Source organism: Amphiura filiformis, chromosome 7 (assembly GCF_039555335.1).
Source record: "Amphiura filiformis chromosome 7, Afil_fr2py, whole genome shotgun sequence".
In the NCBI taxonomy this organism is placed as follows: domain Eukaryota; kingdom Metazoa; phylum Echinodermata; class Ophiuroidea; order Amphilepidida; family Amphiuridae; genus Amphiura; species Amphiura filiformis.
Window position 1 is genome coordinate 36,836,659 of NC_092634.1, and position 24,986 is coordinate 36,861,644.

The 24,986-nt window shown below is 36.0% G+C and overlaps 1 protein-coding gene across 1 annotated transcript; it reads right to left on the reverse strand.

Annotated features, from left to right (window-relative positions):
- Nucleotides 1-9,829: 9,829 nt before the first annotated feature.
- On the reverse strand, nucleotides 9,830-24,759 carry LOC140157096 (dehydrodolichyl diphosphate synthase complex subunit Nus1-like). Its single transcript, XM_072180168.1, has 5 exons — nucleotides 24,412-24,759; nucleotides 13,713-13,844; nucleotides 11,489-11,647; nucleotides 11,037-11,136; nucleotides 9,830-10,048 (listed from the first exon to the last, which is right to left on the reverse strand). Exons 1-5 carry the CDS (start codon nucleotides 24,692-24,694, stop codon nucleotides 9,958-9,960), a joined length of 765 nt encoding a protein of 254 aa, XP_072036269.1. The 5' UTR covers nucleotides 24,695-24,759; the 3' UTR covers nucleotides 9,830-9,957.
- Between the last annotated feature and the right edge of the window lie 227 nt (nucleotides 24,760-24,986).

A 24,986-nucleotide genomic window follows, 5' to 3' on the forward strand; every position in this document is an offset into this window, starting at 1 on the left:
GAAACAAATTTGGCCCAAGAATTTTTTTGTTATGATGCACGAAAAGAAGTGGCCAAAAACCATTATTTTAGATTTTGGGCCAAAAGTGCCATTTTGGCCCAAATTTGACCTCACAGATGAACTTATCAAGTCTTTGCCATTCTAAATATGTATACTTTTATATACTTTAGACCAACAATTTAGAAGTTATGAGGCCCGAAAGTTTCCATAATTCCAGGGTTCAGACCAACCTTAAGTATGTTTCTGTTTACTGAAATCATGCATAGAAGCAACTTAAATTCCAGTAAAATAATGTTTCAAGGCTTAAACCTTTTGATTTCTAATAAAAATTTGACATTTCCATAACATTTTGGTTAAAATCTATTAAAAAAAATGTATTTTACATAATCTCAGAAAATTATGACATGAAAGCTGGAATACATGTGAAAGCCCATTGCACAGTAAGTCAACAGATATAAGTTAAATTTTATACCATGTTTTGCTATGTTTGTAATTGCAGTTTTGAAAATTTTTAACATCAAGTGTCATTTACAATGGAAATTTCCAAACCTTAAACATATTTTTTAAGTTTTAATTGGGTTCCTAAAATAATTTGAATGTCTAACTTCATGTACAAATACTACTTGATGAAGGAACCTCCCAGCCAAGTTTCACAGAAATTGGAGTTATTTTTTAGAATTGGCAATTCAAGGGATTTGTGTTCGGAGGCTTCAGTTAACAACACAGGTGATCATAAAAGTAAAATATTTGGCTAACCACTACAAGTTGACATAAAAAAATAGGTAAAAAATATCACAATTACCAATTTTCATGCATTGCTTCTAAGTATTGAATTTTAGTTGTGACAAAAATTAAATTATCACAGCAAGTCATTTTTTTTGTTTCGGAGGCTTCATGTTAACAATTGTTAAACATTGCAGAAGTAGTTTTTTTGAAAACAACAGTGTTGGGATCATCTAAGCTGTTATTTTCTTGTGTATATTGAATCATTGATTCTATGCGGCAGATATTGTAGATTTACCACATGTTAATTTTTTCACCCATTTGTTAATAAGTATGGTGTTTTTTGCATGTGAAAAAAGCCTCCGAAACAGGCTTTTTTGGGTATCAGTATATTTTTCAAACATTAACCATAATGTCAAAAAAATTTTAAATTTATGACATTCTGCACATATCAAGTAATAATTACAATGCAGATATCAGTATGAAACACACCAATTTAGATATGCATAGATGATAATTAATCTTATTGTTGTTTCGGAGGCTTCATTTGTTTCGGAGGCTTCAATTGTTAACGGAAAGTTTGTATTGGGTCCCATTTTCAAACGGTGATATATATCTCCACGATTTAAAAACATGTGACTTGAGGATCTACTTTGCTACATTTTGATAAATAGATTGGATGAGCTCTTTTATTTATATTTGCACAAGCTTGCTGAACAGTTTGTTTCGAAGCTTCAAAAAGTTAACGGAAAAACGGCTCTTTGAAGTCAAGATTTTATAAAAATTTTAAAAGCTTGCAAATCGACTAATTTTTGTTACCCATTTCAAGTTAAGATAACAACTGTTATGAATCAAGAAGAAGTGAAGAAATAACCAAGAATTATGAACCAAAGCTACACCCACAAAGTTTGTTAACAATTGTTAACGGAAAATGAAGCCTCGAAGCGACAAATATCAAGTCCGGTTCTCAAAAATACAGGGCTGTTCACAATTTAATCTAATGTGGCAGTGTTTACTGAACATATGACTGTACTTTCAGGATAAGAAAAATTATCCATGAACTAACTGAAGAAAACACAGGGTTTTACAAAAATGTTACCGTTTTTCAAAATGGCAATATTAAGTACATCTAAGCCTGCTAAAACTGAACGCAGTAACTCCCAAAGCTGATTATGCTACCCAAGGTAGCTGCTAACTAGATGACTTATGTGGCCAAAAATCATGGAATTCTGTGGCTTTATTAGAACACTACGGATTAAAATGTTAAAAATCCAAAGTTACACCCTTTACCGTGAAAATGACCATATATAAAAGGCACTTGTGTGTATCGCTTTTGCCCGTACAGGTCAGGTAGGCTTCCCCCAGAAAGACCCCCTTTTTGGATTTTGCAGCTCCGAAAGACCCCCTATATTTGACCAAAATAGAGCTCCGAAAGACCCTTGATTTTGATAATTTCAGCTCTAAAAGACCCAAAATTGCTCATGCCTCATATTTTACCGGTACGCCGTTGGCTCCCAAAGACATTGGGGGGACATACTCACCAAATATTTTTGATGTGCCCTTTCCATCCTTGAATTTAAATGAACGGCAAGTTAAAGCCCTAATGTACGATTTCCATCAATTTTTTTTTATTCTTTACCCAAAATGCAGAAAAAATATGGGAAGGGTTTCTGTCCATTTTGACATTTTGTCAAAATGACAAGGTAAAGTGAAAAAGCCAATTCCTTTACCGTATAAGGGACTGTGCAATAATTATGAGCCCCCCGGGGGGGGCAAAAGTTCCAAACAGCTCGCCAAAAATCGCTTGCCCCCTCGGCCCGCCAAGAATTATTTGCCCCCCCCCCTTTGAACATGCCAAATTGTTGGGATCCCAAATTGCAAACCTAAAGCCATATTATAACATTTTCAAACAAAATAGATTAGCATTTCTTTGCCATAAAATGTTAGCTTTTACTGTCAGATATATCCCTTTTATTTTTGAGCCGAACAACTACGGCAAAGCAAAGAAAATTGGAATTTACTACCAGCGCACATGTCGCCAATACGAACCACTCTTTTGGTCATGTTGTGGTACGACCTTTTGTTGTGTATATCACCGTCCCGCACACCGTGTGTAACATTACAAATATGCCAAAAAATAAGGTTAAACACAATTGACCAATTTCATATTACAAGTTCGTACATTATGGCTTTAACATTTGTTAAATGTTACCGGTATCCTAAAATATATATCCTCAATTCATCAATTTATTTAAATGTCATAGTCAAAGGCATAGGCCTAACTACGATGTTGTTAGTAAGGAAAGACAACTAAGGGAAGAATTTGATGAAAATTGCCAACAATTGCCAAAAAAGCCTAAAAATCAAAAACATGGCAACCAGAGTTTCCATGCACAATGAGGTAGCTGTCATCTCTTGCACCCTTAGCTATGCCACTGGTGCTGTTGTGTTAAAAATGTAGATCTGTTCATTGAAGGTACCACCAAACACCTATTCAAAGCAAGTACAAATTTCCTCCAAAACCAAACATTGTTCTTAAAGAACATTGACAAGCAGAATAAATTGACAAATAACTAAAAATATTTCTATAAAAGTTTCATTTTATTATCATTTCTGATTCACATTTCCTTGAAGTTTGACATTTGGTACAAATCTTATCTGCCTGACCCTTAACCCTACATCTAATTTACTGTTCTTCATGTTGCTACTTGTCACAATCAAGCAAGCAATACGGTTTCAGCAGGCTAATTGGAAATCAGTTGTCAAGCTTTCATCAGACTCGGATCAGTATTGTAACCATACTAAGAAATAACCTAGTATCACTCAGACTGGGATTGTACAGCTTATGCAATAATGAAGTATAAGCTATCACTAAGCTGTTACGATGTTAAAAAACATTGACCATTGGCACTGAAAACATTGGAAAACATCGACTACATTGAATATGTGTGAGATCTTATTTAAGCTTGACAACTTCACCTGTTGAAACCTTATTGTTTGTTATAAATTATTATTTATACAAAATCTAGACAGCTCATTGGTCATTAACATTTGATATTTTTACCACCAACCACTGCTGTTTGATAGTGTTTACTATCCCAATGATATGATCACAGAATATTACAGACCATTCCCAACCAATAAAAATCCCTGTGTTTTGTATGCTGTGAATTTTCGCATATTCATGAGGAACAATCATTTGAGTGAACAATTGCCCCATTATCGGGTGATGCTGAAGCTTGGACTGTTTGGAGTTTGTCTTATCTCTTTTGTCCATGGCAGTCTGCCTTTGTGTTATCTCATGGACTCGCCTATTAAGTTGCAGGTAAATTTGGATGCAAAATTGCAATGAATTAAAGGAGTATTTTGTGATCCTAGCATCCTCTTTTTATGACATTTATCAGTAGATATCCACCAAAAAAGCTTATTCCCAGGATTTCAGTTGATTCCGATTTTGCGTTTGCGAGTTATGCATGATTATGTGTATTACACTGCTCCATAGACAATGCATTGTAATTTCGTTCTGGTATACCAGAACAAAATTCAAATTTCACGATATCTTTGCCAAATGAATTAATCTGCAAGAAACTTTTTGTACATAAACATTATGTACCCAGAGGTTTCCAGTGATATAAAAATCTCAACTTTTTTGGAGAAAAGTGGGGGGGATGATGCTGTGGATCACGAAATGCCCTTTTAAGCCACAGTATAACTTGGGTATTGTGTTGTCAAATATGAAATATTATTGATTTTATGTGTATGTGATATAATAAATATAAACTGTATGTGTAATTATCAAAATATAATCACTTGAAAAAAGATGTATTATTTTATTCCACTTGATTTGTGATTATTTTTCGATCATCATACTCACAAACAGTTAATATTCGATACCATTGTGCATGTCAAAGCCTCTACTCAATAATCAAACTACATGAAAGTACTCTAATCTTTATCAAAATTACCCAGCCAAACAAGTACATAGAATAAACAATTATAAACAAGGTTCTTTGTTTCTGATCCAGTAATTACACATACCTGTGTATGTTTCAGCAACCACTGCTGCCTTTACCAACACTTGATGAGAGCTGAACTTGAAGTGACTACTTGTACTACTGGCAACTAGAGGAATTTCCAGCACTGATCTTAAGGGTTGTCAGTTGTTTTTTCTCCTGGGGAGTTTCTGCAACATGGATTAAGAAAATCTGGAGAAGAAAAACCAACTGGCAACTCTAAGATCAGTGCTGGAAATCCCTCTCACGTTGGTTGCCAGTAGCAGTCACTCCAATTCTCATCAAGTGTTGGTAAAGGCAACAGTGATAGCTGAACCATACAATAACTGAAGTGCAATTACTGGATCAGAAACAAAGAGCATTGTTTATCGGTGAGGGACGGTAAACATGATTTTTTTTTACTTGGTCTTACAGTAATGATTTTCTTCTTAAAGGAGGATTTCGTGATCCTAGCATTCTTTTTTTATGACATTTTTCAGTAGATATCCACGAAAAAAGCTTATTTCCAAAATTTCAGTTGATTCCGATTTTGCGTTTGCGAGTTATGCATGATTATGTGAATACACTGCTCCATAGACAATGTGTTGTAATTTCGTTCTGGTGCATCAGAGCGAAATTCAAATTTTAGCGATATTTTTGCTAAACGAATTAATCTGCAAGAAATATTTGGTACATAAACATTATGTAGCCAGAGGTATCCAGTGGTGTAAAAATCTCAACTTTTTTTTGGGAAAAGTGGGGGATGAGGCTGTGGATCACGAAATGCCCTTTAAGAAAAAACGATATTGGCCAAATTTAGCTTTGAAATGAAATTTAGGCAGAAAAGTAATAAAAAAAACATTAAAATTATCAACTAAAAACAAACAAACAAATTTTTTTTTAAAGGGTCGACCCTGATTTTGGCCAATTTCGGGTCGGTCGGTGGATGGCAAGCAAACAAATTTGTTGGCCTTATATATGTAGCAAGTTGCTGACATCAAAAAGCTCAATTTTGACTATGGTCCTGATCAGATTTGTTGAAGTGTTACATGTACATTGCACAATTACATTGATTGCCAAAATGGTGAGGGTGGCTAATCCAGATGCTATATTGCCTCACTTACTAGGAATTATGGTTCCTGTAGAAACTTTGCAGTCACCTCCGCAGTGAAATGAAAGGATGATGGGGCTGATAGAAATCTCCAGGCCCGTACGTAGCCAGGGGGGTGTGCAAGGGTGCGATGCACCCCCCCCCCCAAAAAGGCCCAAAAAAAAAAAAAAAAAGTACCATTTGAAAGCATAGCGAGCAAAAAAATAAAGGTTTTTTATGGCTTTTTGGTCTAAAAATGTCCAAATCCGCCCCACCAGTCCAAAAAGGTCCAAATTATGAAAAAAGGTCCACTTTTTCAAAATCAGCACCTCCCAAATCCTGGCTACAGGCCTGGAAATCTCTATCCATCACTTTTACCACTCAAGCACAACAAATCTTCAGATGAATTTTGATATGTAATTAATACTGTAAAGCTGTTTGGCGTGTGAATTCACTACTCAACCAATTGTAGGATCATATTTATCACTACGATTGTTCAAAAACAGAATTATCATTGTACATCAAATGAGTGTCATAATGTTCAGGCAACAGAAAACTTATACTACAATGTACTGAATTCCCATGATACTTTATTTTTGTCAGCACCATGCAGGCTTCAGAAATTTGGCGAGAATCCATTCTCGCATAGATTCTCCTAAATTGGTTTGCATGAATCTGAAGAGATTCTCACATGTATACTTTTTGAACCTACACACCGAAGGAAATAGGGGAGAATCTAAAGATTGTCACAATATGCTGTTGGCAGAATGCAAGTGGATTCTTGCAAGGTGAAACCCCTGCTATGAGAACACAGGAAAAGTAAAAATAAAAGTCAAGATTGTCCGATTCTGATCCTTTAATTGGTTGAGTACAGTGTACTTTAAGTACACCAATATTAAAGCAACTCCCTCCCTTTATGGAAAATATATAACCTGCCAACTAATCTCCATGGATACATTTTTAATTTGTTGTGCCCGTAATAAAATGATTTAATTAGGGGTAGAATGATGTAACCCCATTTAGATGTTGTATGTATGGTTTCCTGTGATATGCATGTATCCACTCAATACACAGCATAATCACAATGTTCGATCAGGGTGAGTATGTCATTCTCAACCAGATCAAAGCAGGCAATTGTGAAACTGATAAAGGTAAAAAGAGGAGCAAAAACAACATAATTTTAAGAATATTGGGAATGTAATGCACTTTATGAGGAAATAGGCTCTACATTATTTTGGGAGATCTGAGCATTGGATCTTGACCACTACCTTATTAATCATGAAATGAACAGCTACTAAATAATAAAACACATTTTTGTCTCCAAATTTAATGCAGAAGTTTGTCACAGATGTAAGAAAAGCAATACTGATTAATGATTTGCAAGCTGGCAATATGCTGCAACATAAAGTCAAAGGGTTGGGATTATTTTCTCAAAATATCAAAGAGTTCTTTCAAGAACCCCTGAACCCACATTGGGCTTGTTTGTACTCATTTAAATGCATTTTTCGTTGCATATTCATTCCAAATATGGTCATAACAATGTACAATTCTGAAATATTTGAATTTTTAAAGGAAATTTGAGACTTATCATCTGCATTTGAAGAGGGTTGATATGGTAGATACCCTACACTTTGGCACAGATCAACACATTTGATCAACACAGGTTTGAATAATTCACAAATAACTCGCACATTTCATCAGTCTGCATTAAATGTCTGCTTTTTTCAGCACCTTCATGAAACTCAAACACCTCAGACCTTAAATTGAGGTGTGGCAGTGCTATTTGCATTCCAGAATTTACCCAAATTTGTAATCAGAGATGCCAGTCTAGAGTAAAAGTTCTTGATTTCAGAAACCTCTGCTCAGATGACTCTGTACTAAACTATAGCCAAAGACACATATTTAGCAGGATATTTTCAGCCATTTCAGGATTTTTTTGACAGTTCACCAAATTGCTTCTGTACATGATACTAGTTTGGATCCAACTTACAATGTGGGGGTTATATTGCTATTCATCTTTCTTCGAGATTACCATATCATTTTCTCTTTCAAAAATGCCTAGCACCCACACATCTGACAACTTTCAGGCATACTGTCCTCCTTCAATCACTCGGAGCTTGTTGTCAGTCTATCCATCACGCAAGCCTACATAAAGTTAGTCTATTGTCAAGACTTTCATCAAGGGATTAGACAACTTTATTTCATAAGCTGTATAATCCCTGTCTTGATAATAGGCTAACTACGAGTATGCTTATATGAACTTGGTAATACCTGGTTCTGTATAACCACATTAACCAGTGACCACCAAGCATCATAATGGATTACCAGACTTCTCTTGGATGCCCTGGCTGTATGCAGTGTTCGAAATAAGCACTTATCCTCTTGTCCAAAAATCACTGGGGACAACCATATTGAGCTATGTACTTATCCCCTGGATAACCACTATTTTACCTCCAAAATTATAAAACTTGACATTGAGTTTTGACATGACTATGGACCACTGCTAGCACATAGTATTACAATATGCTGTGATGTCCACTTATTCAGCATGTCCAGTTCCGCATATTTTTAATAACTGTAACCATTTCACTGAGTTACCCAATGGTGCCAGTGCTTGACATCCGCATGATCAGAATGACAAATTTTGAAGCTTGCACAGGTTTACCAATTTGTGGCTAAGTATTTATTTTCCAGAGCAAAAGACATGAAACAAATTTGATTTTTTGCACTCAAAAATATCACACATTTTGGGGACAACCAAAATGTTTTAAGGACAAGCAGAATTTATGCTTTAGTTGTCCTCGGGACAACCTCCATATTTTTCCTTATTTCGGACACTGGCTGTAGGACCAATTTCTATCATAGAAACTGCATGGCAGTCATGTCCCAATACCTGACATTATTATACCAAACATCAACCTCTTTTCCATCATCAGTCCAAAGGTACCGGGTGTCCCAAAAGTCCCTTAACATTGTGAATTTGCCATAACTTGCGTTGGGTTAATAGTGTTGTTACAAAAATTGCACAGTATGTAGATAATTCTTTTAGAAATGTTATGATACCAAACATGTCTATGTGGTCATGACCCTTTGGCATGAAATTAATGGATATCTACCGCACCGTAAAACCAACTTTTATAAACGCAAAATAAGTCTCGTCATTTGAGACGTGAACACGATATAACGTGTTATCATTTTAAAATCTGTTTTGTTTAATTTGGCTGTGTTTGTTTGATTGTTTGTTTGTTTGTTTGTTTGTTTTCAATGCGTAATCTTCATTTTCTGTTTTATCTGGGTTTTATATGGAAACTACTTAAGATATTTTCTGAGGATTTGATGAACAGTTGTACGCTGATACGCTGTTCTCCATTGAAAGTCGACGTACTGATCGCCTTGGGCTTTTCGCCACCGCTCTTCGTATGACATCAATGTTTGTAGGTTGTAGCCGATCTTCCTGTTCTTCCACGTCCTGCCCGATTTAGATCATGAACAGATCCAGTTGATAGGAATTTCAGCACTAGTTGCTGGATTGTATTTCGGCTGGGTAGTGCATAATTTACATTAAACTGTTCCATAAACATTGCTTCAGTGAGTTTGTCAGACTTTGTCTCAGCAAAGAACCATACGACCTGAATCCGTTGATCTATAGGAAATTCATCTTCACTTCAACTGTTTTAAAGTAAAGTTTAACAGCAGTCACGCTTACGCTAAGCCATGTAATCCAAGAATGTTCATACCTAAATGTAGTGTGCGCGAGGGAGTGAACCAACTCTATTGTTCAGGAAAGCATATCATTCATGTTCTTGAACAAAGAACACACGAGCTTGCTTTTGTGGGTTTGATACACACATATGTACAGTCACACAGTAAGGTCAAAGGGTCATAAATAATGCTGTTTTTGGTATCAGAATAATTCTAAAAGATCAATCTATATGAATATGTTCTCCATTTTGGTATGAAGTAGGAAACATTTGAGATATGGCCAATTCACAATGTTAAGTTACTTTTGGGACACGCTGTATTTCCCTTCAATATGAAAGACCTTCAACCACCTCATCAATTTTTAAAAAATATCAATTATTTTTTAGTTATACTTATACACATTATTTTGCACACATTCAAAGTTGAATTGGCTAGTACCATCAGGTGTTTTTATTTTCCAAATCTCTGTTGTGTACCAGCATAGTTGTGTAAGACATTCATAAAACTCTTGTAATCAATGTTCCAATGGGTGGGTATAGACCTGCAGTACGCAAAGAAAAGAAAAAGAAAATATGAGACACACATATAACAATGTGGCATGGAAGTAGTGAGGAACACCCTACCGTCGCATCCTTTCCCATATGGGTGTCTATCATGCTAGATGGGGAATAATCATGCACATTTCCCAATTAGCGAGTGCTGGCACACACAAATCAATGGACACCCCGAAAGGAAATCGTGAGTTGAATATATCAACGGATTCAATACAACATGTCATAATATGTGACACGATCTGGTCCATGGGGGCCAAGGACGGCAAATTTGAAACTGAGATAAAGGTAAAAATATGGAGTAAAAAACAATAAAATACATTAGAAAATAGACATCAAAAAACTTTAGAACCAAGTATATGCTAGACCTTTGGTGTTTTCAGTAAATGATAGCTTATTGTAAAACTATAATATAATAATTACAGTAACTCCATTTTCAAAAATGCCTCTGGCCCCCATGGACCAGATCGTATCACATACATGAGTATTATACACATATCTAATAACTTTTAAAAGTTGCATACTGCTTCAGTTGTCCAAATTTAGATAACTTTCAATGAAAAATTCAATGAAACGAGCAGCTGCTTTGAGCACTAGCCGTAATGATATCTAACAAGGCAGCAAAGTTCTTCACCGCAGCCAGTTTGGTTCCGCTCCATCTGCATGTTAATGTGGAGGGAGTGGAACCAAACTGGCTGCGGAGAGACTACTTCGACTCATCAGTTGGTAAATCGTAATTTTGCTATTGCTGTAGATTTCATAGGGTTGTTTTTCTTTTCAAAATCTCATTTGCAAGGATTTTTTTGGATTTTGTTTTTAAACAAATAGAATCAAATGATGTTTAAAATGTAGGAAAGGAAAGTGGGATCTGAAATTCGTTAGTGACTTAAATTTGTGCTACATGATTTACGACTCCTTATTGTTCAACTTTGAAGAGAGTAGTACCCAGGGATGAAAGTCAACCATAATTTCACTTACAATATTTCTGTAAGTCTGATTTGCCATGGCAAGTATCCCAGCAGGCTACTGGTAGTACCAAATCTAATCAGTAAGTCTGGGTCTGGAAAACCACTGGTTGCTGTGGAATAAAGACAAAGTTTGACTGGTATCAAAATTATCATTCAATGTGGGGGGGGGGGGAGGATTGCAACAAGTTTGATTGAGCGGCACCGGTTGTTTTTCGGCAATTTTCAATGGAATATTTCAAAATGATCACTTCGATTGGGCGGGAGGACGACTGTGCACCTCCTTGACAAGGTATGAATATTATGTTATGCCAATGGGTGTATCATATGTATCGGTACTACACATCCAAGGACTTTGTTTGGTACAAAACTTTAAACCCAGAATCATACTCATCCCTATACCTCCACCCACACACACTTCTGTTCTATTCATCTGAGGATGACTTTTTAAAGTTTAATGTTTACCTTGTAAAAGTGAATCTATAAGTCCAACATCTACGGCGTTACTTTTAGTGAGTTGCTCATATACTTGCTGACAGTACCCCTTAGCAGCCTGTACTATGTCTGGTCTACCATCTTGGGCAGATAAAAGTAATATGTGTGACTTCTTTTTGCTTTCTGTAACTAAATGGGGAAAGAATTGAAAAAACAAACAAACATCAGAATATTAACATAAGTTTTTTGTTACAAAAGCTTTGTTTTTAAAAGGAGGCTATTATACTGGACACCCTTTGGTTGACTGACCCATACTCTTCACCGATGAAGTTGCATCAATCCATGAGAGCCACAATTGTGCATTTTAATGCTTGTTTCATACTTTCTGCACGTGGCGTGATGCTTCATCATGCAGACAAGTGCAAGCGGAGCGGCACACCGCTGAGCGACAGCGGCATGACTCTGAAAGCCACTGTTGCCGCTAAGCATTGCTCCAAAATAGTTTTTTGTTCTCATACGCCAGAGCGGCACCGCTCCGAGTTGACTTGAATTCAGCTCCCAGTGGTGCTGCCACCGTGGCAAAGCGCTGGAGTGATCAATATATCGGCTTGCCGCTGGTCACAGCTAGTGCTTCTAGTGCGACGGCGCAGTGAAGCAAAATCATCTTCAGAGCAGCAAAGCATGAAACCAGCATAAGGCCTGATTGAATACTTTGTGATGATAAATGGGTTAACCCACTTAAAGGAACTTTTTGGCTTACAAAATCCAACAAAATCCATAGAAAACATAATTCAGCCCTAATTCAGGGTTAACGAGAAAAAAAAAGAACTTTCCACTGATAACAAAATCTCAATTTAGAGAAAATGTGGGAATCAGGCTCTACTGTTGATAAGACCATTCTCCCAAATCACAAATGGATTTATGGTTCCAGGGATACAGTAATTTTAGTGTTGCTCAGAAGTCAGAACAATTAGATACAAGGAATTGAGGACTTTTATGGGCTATATCTGAAATTAATATTTAAAAAAATAAATTTAGCTTGATCACATCACATTTCATCACAACTTGTGAGCTGTGTAAGTGGAAGTATGGTACCGTAACTAAAAACAATGATAATGTATTGCCCTTTGTATGCAAATTGAATACTGTCAGTATGTTAGCTTCATTTCCAAGGTCAATGACATCATACTAATTACGCAACTTAGCCAAAGTTAGCCCACAGAGCCAATCCCCGCACACAAAGTGTGATGTCCTGTTTACTGATTTAGTGAATAACAGAAACAATGATCTGATGATCTTTAACCTCATATTGTTTGTATTATGGCAAAAGATAAAACTTGACACTTTGACAAGCATGTGGTAATAGTAGGCCTACCCTGGTACTGCACGTAGGATAAAAATATTTTCAACAAGCAGGTCTGAAAAAGAAAGTTTAATCTTTTCGACTAAAGAAAATGAAATAAATGGAGAATCCCAGATGTGCGCTAATTTGAAAAAGTTCTCATGCCTAACATAAATTTATCCAAAAATATGAATACAACACACACACAGAGACCCCCATCCCTGTAAGCACTGTGTGTGTGTTAACCACAAATTAATTACTGGCCCAAGTTCCATGTTTTTACTGTTTAACCAGGGACTAAAATTGCTAATTTTTTCCCCAGTTCAATTTTTTCCCCAAGTATCCACCTGGGGAGGTCCCTGGTTGTAAAAAGACAATTTTTGAAATTATTTAGATATAACGGAAGGAGGTTACACTGCTGATAACCTCACCCCAGCTGTCCTGAAGTTCTTATTTGGTGTGAAAAACACACAATATCCCCCAGGCTGAGGGAAGACGCCCACCCCCATCGCCAAAGGCGCAAAAAGTAAATTGTTTTGTTCACAATTTGGACCTTTTTTGACCCGAAAGGGCCATTTGGAAAAAATAGGGGTTTTTATGCATTTTTGGTCAAAAAAGGTTCAAATTTTGAACAAATAAAAAAAATGGACTTTTTCAAAATCTGCCTCCCCATCCAAAAAGGTCCAAATTTTGACAAATATATCCAATTTTTCAAAATCAGGCCCCCCTCAAAAAAATATCCTGGTTACGGGCCTGATATCCCCATGGGATGGAAAAACAAATATTGTACACACAAGCACGCTCTCTCCCTCTTTCTCTACCTCTTAAACCTCTTAAATATCTTTAGAGTACAGGTAGGCCTATCAATTTTGCTTCATCAATGCCCCTAGTGCAAAATTGCTGTATACTCACTTTGATCTGTTTTTGATGTTGTTAAAGAATGGTGAAGTTGATAGGTGAATTTTTCCTTCTCATGTCCCAAAACATCATCACGTTTCTTTTCTATTTCACTACTCAACGAGGAATGACTTTTCTTCAAAATACCTGCAACAGTGAACAGAAAAAATATTTTGGGTAATTTTATTACATAACAATGTCAATTAACATAACATAACAACAATTATTTGCATGCGCCTTTGCCTAGGGATTCAAGGTGCTTTTAGGCGCAAGAGAAAAGAAAACCCAAAAAAAAATCAAAAATACAGAAAGCAATATGGCAGCAAAAATTAAAGAAATAAGTGAGTTTTGATCAATGACCTATGGTCACCCCAGGGGCTTTTTGGCAACAGGAAGGGAAAGAAGGAAGGACTAAAGAGAGAAAAGAAAGAAAGAAGTTGTTTGCTCTGTACGCCGCTATCGTTTTTTGGTCAGTCAGCGTTGGAATTTTTTGCACCGGTCGCGCACCGGAGGTAATTTATTCTGTGTGTTGAAAATGAAATTTGGAAAGTTACTTTGATGAGTCAACTGTATCTTTTGAGTAAAGAACAGTCCAAAATTTTGTTGAAGTGCAATTTTAGCAACATCGTGATCAGCTGTATTTACTTTTGAACCTCCATTGCTTTACGGTGTAACGGTGTCATGCTTCAGCGAATCCGACTAGATTTCGAATGGAACGGTATCTAGCCTTGAATGTGAAGCTCATTGCAGTGGCGTAGCTGGGATTTTTTCCAGGGGGGGAAAGCCTGTATGGGGCGGGGGCCCAAATCCACCAACCAAAAATTTTTTGCCGCCCCTTCCTCGAAAAGGTTGACCCAATTTTTTTTTCGGTGGTTTGGAAAAGTGAAAGGAAAAAAAGAAAAGAAAAAAGGAATACAAGGGATAGCGACTTCATTTTGATATAATGAAACGGATGTGCCTTGGCCTACAAATACAAATATGGACTATGTATAATGGTAGCGTGATAGTCCCAACAGAGGATCGATTGAAATATAGGCCTAAATGTCAGGATCATAAATAGCATAAATACCTGGTCGTTAATTATGAAAATGGTTGTAGAATTGATTGTGATTTGCCACGGATTGTGAATTAATTAATTTAAGTAACTTAATTAAAGAAATGAGATCAATAAAGGTGACTCATGACAACATATAAAATTATCAATATTATATTGTACTGGTTTCCCAGCGTAAACTATAAGCTTCACAATGCACAACAATATATTCAATATTCACGTATCAAGTTTACAATTCCAATCTCATTACTGAAATTATCAGCAAAATAACGACATTATTTAATCATTAAAACCAGTCACTTCATCCTGTAAAAGTCACGAGTGCATCGGCATAAAAGCTTAAATCATCGTGGGTTTGTAGGCTATTTCATTATAAATGACAACATTGAGTCCCAAAAGGGGTCAAAATTCAAACTCATTTATTTCATGCAAATTCATTATCATTTCAAAGTTCAGATGGTGTGTCAATAATTCTCAAAATATTAGAGCGTCAAACCCTCAGAAACCATTAAAAAAATTAAATTGAATTTTTGCTGTGTAAAACATAGCTGCCGTCTGGAGGGGACATTTTTTTAAACAATTTAATACACAACTTTGAAAGAGTATATGTAACCAACATTGGGTTCATACTTATTCATATTTAGTCTGTAATAATTGTTGTATGTTCCTTTACACTTCAGTGTCTTAAATATGCCAGTTTCAATATAAAACAATTAGTAAATTGATACTAATCCAGATAAATGGTGCAAAATTACTACATATTTTAAGGATAAACTTTATCTTCACATGAAAAATTCATGAAATAGTCATTTTGTCCTGCCCAATAGCTACACTGATGCATAAGTGAGTATTCTCGTCAATCTGTTGTACTAGTCATGGAAAACCTAAAATAAAAGACCCCTCCTGTGTCATTTGTTCTGGATAGGACACATTTTTTAACACATAATAAAGCATATACTTTAACTTTAGAAATAGCTGCATCAATATTATTGCATCAATATTATTGCATAAAAGATCCCCAGCATTTAAAATCCACTACAAACAGGGTTAATATTCTGGTTAAATTAGGAATATTGCAATTTTTAGCTAACCGAAGTTCAATGCAGAATAATATCATATGTGTTCTCAACAACTGGACAATAATTTGAACACTAAAGTGGTTTGTAAGCATAATTTGCAATAAAATGCAAAAATTTCTTGTGGGTTTGGCTCTTTGAAATTTTTATTTTTAGTTTGTTTACCAATTCATGGAAATGACATAATTGTGCTGGAGAGGACATTTGTTAAATTGCAAACAGAATCGTGGATACAGGCTTGCAAAATGCAACAAATACCAAATCATGTGCCACCTTGGTAGAAGGAAGACCACTCTTCCTCTACAAATTTCACATTCTATGATATAATCCTTCTTATTTCAACAATTAGTAATTAACTTCAGTTCTGGAGAGGACAAATTTTTAACGCGGAACTGTGGTATCAAGAACAAGTGGTCTACTGTATGTAAAATAAATGAATTCCTCAATCAGTGCCCTGTCCCATCAATTGGTAATATAACACAGATTATACAGGTAGGGTAAGGGTTTATATTTCCTCTTTAATGTTAACAAAAATGGAGGCATGAATTGGAGAGGACACTCATTTTTTATTTAACATAAAATGCCAATTTTGCAAGAATCTACTGAATTTTAACATTTTTGCACCAATTTTCACCATTCAACTTGCATGATGTTCCACACATATCATATTTTCATTGCAACAAGCACATTGCCATAGAATGTACCTAATTTTTCAAAGAATTAATTCAGAATACATGGGCAAAATGAAATGGGACTCCAAAATTGGTTTAAAAATGTACCTTTTGGCAATTTTTTTATACAAAAAATAGACAGAATTCTGTAAAAATGCTCATGTAGCTTGTAGTTTGTGGCATACTTAGAATTAAGTTAATAACACTGCATTATCACCCTAATTATATCAACCAGATATGATAAAAGCCATTTTTGTGAACGTGTCATTTATAATGAAATAGCCCGTTTACAAATGAACAGCTGATCGCTGTAAATTCCCACGCTCAAATTGATGACGAAAATTAGAGTACCCGGTATCGGACTCTATCGCCGATCTCTCAAATACATTTATTATATTATTTATTTATTAAAAGGCCGACGTATTGATTAGAAAATCGTGACAATTAATGAGATGAATTAACTAAAGAAATTAATGATTTATGTTTTATCGATGATGCGTATTTTATTTATCTGACTGAAGTTAAAAATAGAAATAGAAAAGCCAAAAACCTGATCACGCCATAAGCGAGAACTCACTCGGAATTAATCCGCGCTTACTGAGTCTCCGTGATCCAAAAGTATACTAAATCTTACATAAATTAATCAACACATTTCCAGTCAGAAATTATATTAAATACGAATCATTACGAATTATTACAACACTCACGTGGCTGATCCTAAAAGGATCAGCGAATCTATCAGAATGTTCGAGTGCCGAAGTGCGAGTTGCAAGACATGAAAAACACGTCCACCCGGTACAAAGCCTGGGCCGCAACTCAGCCGTTCCAAGATACACAAACGGCATTTCTTTTCTATATCGCGCAAGCAATTTGGTCGCGCAATTATGTACGTGGCATTTGGCGCCTGCAAAGCAAGCACGCATAATACCTGACCAAATGAAATAAAGATGTAAATGAAAAGATTATTAAATATGATAAAAATATGATTAGCACTGCGAAGTTTAAATGATGGTTTTCAATATTAGTAGGCCTACTAAGGTGCCTACTGGGGTTCCGTTACATTACCCCTTCTAAGAAAACATTTTGTCCTCAAAATACGAGGTAATATTGAAAAAGATTTATACATAAAAAAATTAGACACCAGTTATCAGACAATAGATCTACTGTCACATTATACAAAACCAAGTCCTACATCACAATTACCAGTAATGCCATTCTTGAGCAAAGGAATCCACCATCATCCAATCTCATCTCAGGAATCAGGACTATTTCGACATCCAACATTATAATGTCACTGGATAGCAAATCTACAGTCATCTCCTGGTTCATCATAAATTACATTGACATTAGCATTCAGATATTTTTAAGCTTACTAAAAAAAATAAAACAACAGTATGAAAAGTCATGAAGAACGAGAGTTAATTCGTGCTTACGTTAACTTCCTGGATAAACAATCAACTCAGTTGAATTTCGTTAAATGCACACGAGAACTGTATCCATAATTATGCGATACACGGATGATTGAAACAATAACAAACAGTTCATGCACAAATTATTTCCAATGTTTACATGCACGCAAAAATGTTTGAGCTGCTACTGACAGCCCGTATCCCATAAGCAGGAACTACTTTCGGCGCGTTTTTAGAATTTGCAAAATTGAGCAGCCAAAATAATGAATTCTGGTACGAATTCTGATTTTCACATCTACATAAACACATTTTTAACATGTGAGATAAATTTATCTCCAGAAACATTCAATTTTACTCAACGTTACCAAGGCAACAAACATGTGCAGTTGTAAACATGTACACACATGTGCATCAGCGTGAAGAGTTCGTCGGACACGTACATGCGTACATGTCATTTCATTCATTGAATCAGCTGTTCGCCAAACAATAATATTTGAAAATCGATAATGAACTGTCAAAACAGTTGTACGATATTTACAATGAAAATGTACCGACTGTTCAATGTGGTGAGCAGTTAAATTTTCTATCAACACTTGTATGGTTGATGTTCACCAATAATAATTTAAAGATTTCCAGCAATGTTTTCCAGCCAGCATGGCCAGGAATATAACAAAAAAAATGTGAAATTTTCAACACTGCTTGATGACGCCCATCCATGTCTCTGTGGATTTTTATTATAATGTCTGTCTATATAAAAGTTGACTGACTTCAGAATGGTATTTTTAACATGGTGAAACATTGAAGACTGAAAGGTAAAGTGGTGACAAAATAATGCAATTTTTGTCTACAGTTTTGCAGACACATAAATAAGCTTATAAAAGTAAACATACAAATTCATTTCATCAACATTCAACAATATAAAAAGGTTTATCCATCCTTCCATCATCCCTGGTTGATGACGTCTGTCACTCATGCACTGTGTCAGGCTGTGTCCAATCTTGAACTTCCATCTTCAGGCATGTCAGGTAGTAGGAACTGTATTCTGGAACACTTGCATTGGAGTTGTAATCTTCTTCGCCAATGTCTTTGACTTCGTTGTTGTCTTCGTTGCCACTCCGATGCACTTCTATCAGGAATCACACAACACAAGAAGAAATTATTTAAGTTCACCTGTTCATGAGTTCTGCAAATGATAAATTGTTCTTGGTAGTTTCCTCTTCTGCTTGTAGTTGTAGTGCATGGCTTGTACTTGTAGGTGCTGTTATTTACAGTTCTCAGTTTTTGCGGTTTCCACAGTAATTTTAAAATGTCTGTGAAAATGTCTGTGAGAATGAGTCGTAGAACAGCCTGCTTTTAAACTTCGTCTTCATAGATTGAGTCGGTAGAACTGGTCGAACATCCATCTGGAAACATCACACCATCGTTGTCGCCTGGTAGTTGTAAACATCTGATGCCAGTGAGGTGCCACATGAATGTCGAAAGTAATTCTGGTTTGTTACTTTCTGTATTCTATGACAATTTCTGAGGGTTTTATGTCTGCTGTAGTGTTAGATTAGAGAGTTCTTGACTCTCTTGATGAGTCAGCGGACACCTCAAATTTCAGTTTAGTCTGCTCAATCGTACAATGTATGCGTTGTGGTGTCCATACAACAGGTCTATGGCTATGGCATGCCTATGCATACAAAATTACACAGAAGCCATGTAGCTTCAGTCATTTTTAGAGCAGCAGTATTATACAGGTAAGTTAAATTACCAGTTGCAATCAAATTATTGCAAGTTTTGGTGTACAATGAAAATCTTGTACAAATCTGATGAGGTTAAATTATAAAATACATTGTTCTTGTTGTTTTTGAACAATATTGTTTGTTCAAAAGCATTTTATACTTTTGAACTGCATCATACCAAATCAAAAGAAAAATCATGCCATTACCGGGCCCTCGGTAAGTGCACTCTTCAACCTTTGATTTGCTATTAATTAATTATAGGGACAATTCTTAACATGAAATACATCATGAAACTCGTGCTACTTTCCACATGTGAAGTCACTAAACCTCTTTTCATTATTTCTTGTGGTGACAATTATTAACATGGTTTGAGGTGTAACCATGAAACTCGTGTAACTGGCGCATGTTACACATGTGAAGCCACCATAATGTTTCTATAAGTTAACGGATAGTTCGCCTTTTCCAGGCTCGCCTTTGAGCTGAAGGAGATTTTCTCTTTACTCGCTCAGGTGTTGTTTGTACATGTACCTGATTTATTTCGCTCGAAATGTCATCTATCAAGTCAATAATTGTTTTGTCAATGATAGTTTTTGACTCTACATGTACATGACATTTTCTGAGTTCTTCAGCCTTGTAAAAGACTCTGTTTCCACTGCTATTTGTACCATGGCATTAAAAAGAGGCAGGTTTGGCATGTAAAATGTTCAGTCTTACCCGGCTATCTAGTATAGCATTTACAAAGTATTTCTTTGCCAATGCTTGTGTGGAAGAATCCGGCATTGTAGGGAAGACTATTTTAACCATTGTGCGAATATCATGAGCCAGATCAGGTAAAGTTTCATTAGGATTTCTGACTCTATTATTTAATTTCATCCAAAATAATTCTTCCTGGTTTTCATGACCAAACCTTAGGTTCAAGGAAGTTACCAGTGATTGGAAGTTGTGTCTTTTTGAAACGTTCACGTCACTTAATACTCCCTGTGCCGTACCTCTTAAATTTGCAGCTAAATGCATAGCTTTATCATAATCGTTCCAATTATAGTATTCTGCTATCAGTTCGAATTGTAGCAGGTAATTGGACCATGATGTTGTACCATCATATTTATCTAGTTTGATGTCAGGCTTGTTTGGTGCATGCTCAGAGTCATTAGACTGAGAGTGTGCAGTGGCTTCACTGAATGATGCCATGTTATCCTGCTCGTTACTATTTTGGTACTTTGAAGCCGACACATTTGGATCACTGAAACGAGCTTCAGTCAACATTTTGACAATGCATTCTATAGCTGCTTCAATCTGACCAACTTTACTGTGTAAAGAGGCTATGTGCCATTGTTCATGCTTTTCTTGCATGTCTGTTGAGTTCGGAGACTCGTTGGCAGCAGTGGTAACTGTCATGGCATTAGTTAAATTTTCGAACTAATTGAATAGGTAATCTAGTGCGCTCTACATTTTACGGGTGCGGCATCACCGGTATGTATCTTGTGTTGAACAACGTTGATCAGGCCCATATCATCTTTGGATTTAGCAAAACTGTTTTGATTTTTGATGATGAATCTTAGGGCTTGACACTGTTGGCTCTCAGATAGACCTTCTTTGGATTTTTCCCAAAGTAAAGATCTTCTAAGTAAGCCGGGAGTTCATTGTTGGTACTAGTTTGTTCGGATTCAGTTTAACCATGGTTCAGTTACATGAAGGGTTCGACATGCTTAAATTATTACAGCATTGTCGTCAAATACCGTACCCTTTGTAGCGTCTAGCACTTGCCATGTGTAATCATGTGTAGTCCGCTATTCCAACTTTGTGTCAAGTTGGTATCAAAGAGCTCCTCTTTGTGGTCTCGATTCCGATTTTCAAGTTTCGAGTCACGTATTGAATTTCGAAGTTGATTTTCGAGTTTCAAAGTTGTTGAGGTTAATTGCTCTTTAACATGAGGTTTTTATGCTTACGTTACTGATCCATCGCTTAAATCTACTTGATCCTTTACTAACACTATTTGTAGCCAATTTTATGCGGGTCGAAAATCTGATAAAAAGACTTTCTATCCCACCGCTGCCCCCAAATGAAACGGATGTGCCTTGGCCTACAAATACAAATATGGACTATGTATAATGGTAGCGTGATAGTCCCAACAGAGGATCGATTGAAATATAGGCCTAAATGTCAGGATCATAAATAGCATAAATACCTGGTCGTTAATTATGAAAATGGTTGTAGAATTGATTGTGATTTGCCACGGATTGTGAATTAATTAATTTAAGTAACTTAATTAAAGAAATGAGATCAATAAAGGTGACTCATGACAACATATAAAATTATCAATATTATATTGTACTGGTTTCCCAGCGTAAACTATAAGCTTCACAATGCACAACAATATATTCAATATTCACGTATCAAGTTTACAATTCCAATCTCATTACTGAAATTATCAGCAAAATAACGACATTATTTAATCATTAAAACCAGTCACTTCATCCTGTAAAAGTCACGAGTGCATCGGCATAAAAGCTTAAATCATCGTGGGTTTGTTTACAAATGAACAGCTGATCGCTGTAAATTCCCACGCTCAAATTGATGACGAAAATTAGAGTACCCGGTATCGGACTCTATCGCCGATCTCTCAAATACATTTATTATATTATTTATTTATTAAAAGGCCGACGTATTGATTAGAAAATCGTGACAATTAATGAGATGAATTAACTAAAGAAATTAATGATTTATGTTTTATCGATGATGCGTATTTTATTTATCTGACTGAAGTTAAAAATAGAAATAGAAAAGCCAAAAAACCTGATCACGCCATAAGCGAGAACTCACTCGGAATTAATCCGCGCTTACTGAGTCTCCGTGATCCAAAAGTATACTAAATCTTACATAAATTAATCAACACATTTCCAGTCAGAAATTATATTAAATACGAATCATTACGAATTATTACAACACTCACGTGGCTGATCCTAAAAGGATCAGCGAATCTATCAGAATGTTCGAGTGCGAAGTGCGAGTTGCAAGACATGAAAAACACGCCCACCCGGTACAAAGCCTGGGCGCAACTCAGCGTTCCAAGATACACAAACGGCATTTCTTTTCTATATCGCGCAAGCAATTTGGTCGCGCAATTTGCGTACGCGCTGCGCCTGCAAAGCAAGCACGCAATACCTGACCAAATGAAATAAAGATGTAAATGAAAAGATTATTAAATATGATAAAAATATGATTAGCACTGCCGAAGTTTAAATGATGGTTTTCAATATTAGTAGGCCTACTAAGGTGCCTACTGGGGGTTCCGTTACAATAATATAGTTCCATTTTTTAACAAAATTTTAAAATTGTTCAAATTCTATCCGCACCTTATATCGTTTGCCTATGGATTCTCTCTTTCTCTTTCTTTTCTCCTTTTTTCCATCTCTCTCACTCCTTTATTATTTTTCCCCGCGCTAGGGAGGAGGGGGCATTGCCATTGCCAGGGGGGGCAATTGCTCCCCCTGCAGCTACGCCACTGGCTCATTGGTGAGCAAATTTGTGGCTAGACTTCTCAAGCAAGCTGAAGCATGACACCGTGTACATTTGTAAAGCAAGGAAGTTCAGAAGTAAACACAGTCACAGCTGATCATGATGGGCGATCACATCAAAAAAATTGCTAAAATTGCACTTCAACAAAATGGTAGACTGTTCGAAATAGGCAAATTTTACTCAAAAAGATACAAATCATACCATCGAACATGCATGCAATTTTTTTTTAGAATTTTTTTTATGTCGACACATTAGCCTGTCGACGTCGGTATATGATATCGACATGTCAACATTAAAAAACGGTGCCGACGCCAGCCTTAAACTGCAATAAATAACATCCTGTTGGAAAAAAATGATTGACCGAAAAACGATAGCAAAATATGGAATCTAACATTGAAATTGAATGCATTAACTATCATGTGTAAATTGTAAAATTCAAAGCTAGAGTTCTAAAGAGCGCATGCATTAACAGGGTCTGTCTTTTAAAATTTGCAGGAGAGCATGAAATAGCTCTTCTGGAACCTTCAAGGAGAGCTGTTTAGAGTATTTACAATAAAATATAACTTGAGAGAATGGTCAACTAAGGAGAGCTAAAAATCACTCTCCTATATCAGATTTAAAATTAAGGAGAGCAGTCGAGAGTGATTGCCCTCGCTCTCCTCAAAAGGCAGTCCCTGCATTAAATTTGTATCAAGATGACACAGATAACTGAGCCAACAAGTTTCAAGGAAGCCGTGCTTCAGCACCTTCGCCAAGACTAACTATTTCACTCCATATGCGCACACTACCCTATACGCCTGGCTCCAGCATTGGGAGTGTTGTATAGTATACCTACAGATGCAGATGTCATTCATTTATGTAGTCTGAATACAGTGAATAATCAGACCCAGAACAAAATATTAATTTCTGACATTCTCGTGTTCTGGGTCTGAACTGTTTCCATTCGAAATCTTGATGGCAAATTGGACAAAAGAAGCACATGGTCCTACTTCACAGTTTTTTAATCCCCTATTCATGTTGCGTGCGCGTGTGAATTGTGGACCATCATGACCATGCTTTTGATACTTGAATACTATTTGGACAGAAGCAGAACAGTTTTGACAGGCCTTTTGTCTACCTCTCTGTTTGTAAACAAACAAGGTCGAAATTGTCCTCCTCGCCAAATACGAAAGTCAGCGTAATAGTACGGCACTAGCATTTTATGATTGATTTATTTTATACAAATTAATTTGATAAACCCAACTGCAACTCAAGTTAAGCTTACCTCTTGTATCATACACACTTATATAAGATATTCCCACAGCCATGCACCAAACAACTAAATTTGCAATATCTACATATGATATTTGATTTTCTGCAATAACAAGTCCCAAATGAATTGGAATTTTCTGAAGTAATTTGGAATCGTTGCAACATCTCGAATAAGCAACTTTTCTGTACTGAGTCTCGACTGGTTTCCACGTACGGAAAAGCCATGTAAAAAGCAGTGTTTTTAGTGTTAAAATGGTGTGGACACACCACAACACAATGCCATCATAGAATGCCATTCTTCGTAAGCTTAAATATCATATCTTTGAGGAAATGTCTGGAAATTACAGCATAAATTCATGGCAAAAAAGTACTTATCGGCGAATCCGCACGCCCCACGCACACTCGATTGCAGCAACCATTTATAACGCATGTTGTGTGTAAATTTGAATATAGCACTTTCAAACATTAAATGATCAAGTATTATATTCAATTTTATTCAACAAAAAGCCAAGTTACAGTAAATTTAAATATTTTTACAGATATATAGCTTCTAATTTTGATCAAATAAGGATACATTTTTAAAATATA

What these genes read in the sequence shown, in the direction of transcription:
- LOC140157096 (XM_072180168.1), bottom strand. Translation starts at nt 24,694, where the DNA reads ATGGCATTCTATGATGGCATTGTGTTGTGGTGTGTCCACACCATTTTA. An exon ending in AAGTGTGTATGATACAAGAG is followed by an intron (nt 13,845 to 24,411) that starts GTAAGCTTAACT and finishes TCACTGTTGCAG; the next exon opens with GTATTTTGAAGAAAAGTCAT. An exon ending in AACATCAAAAACAGATCAAA is followed by an intron (nt 11,648 to 13,712) that starts GTGAGTATACAG and finishes TTCCCCATTTAG; the next exon opens with TTACAGAAAGCAAAAAGAAG.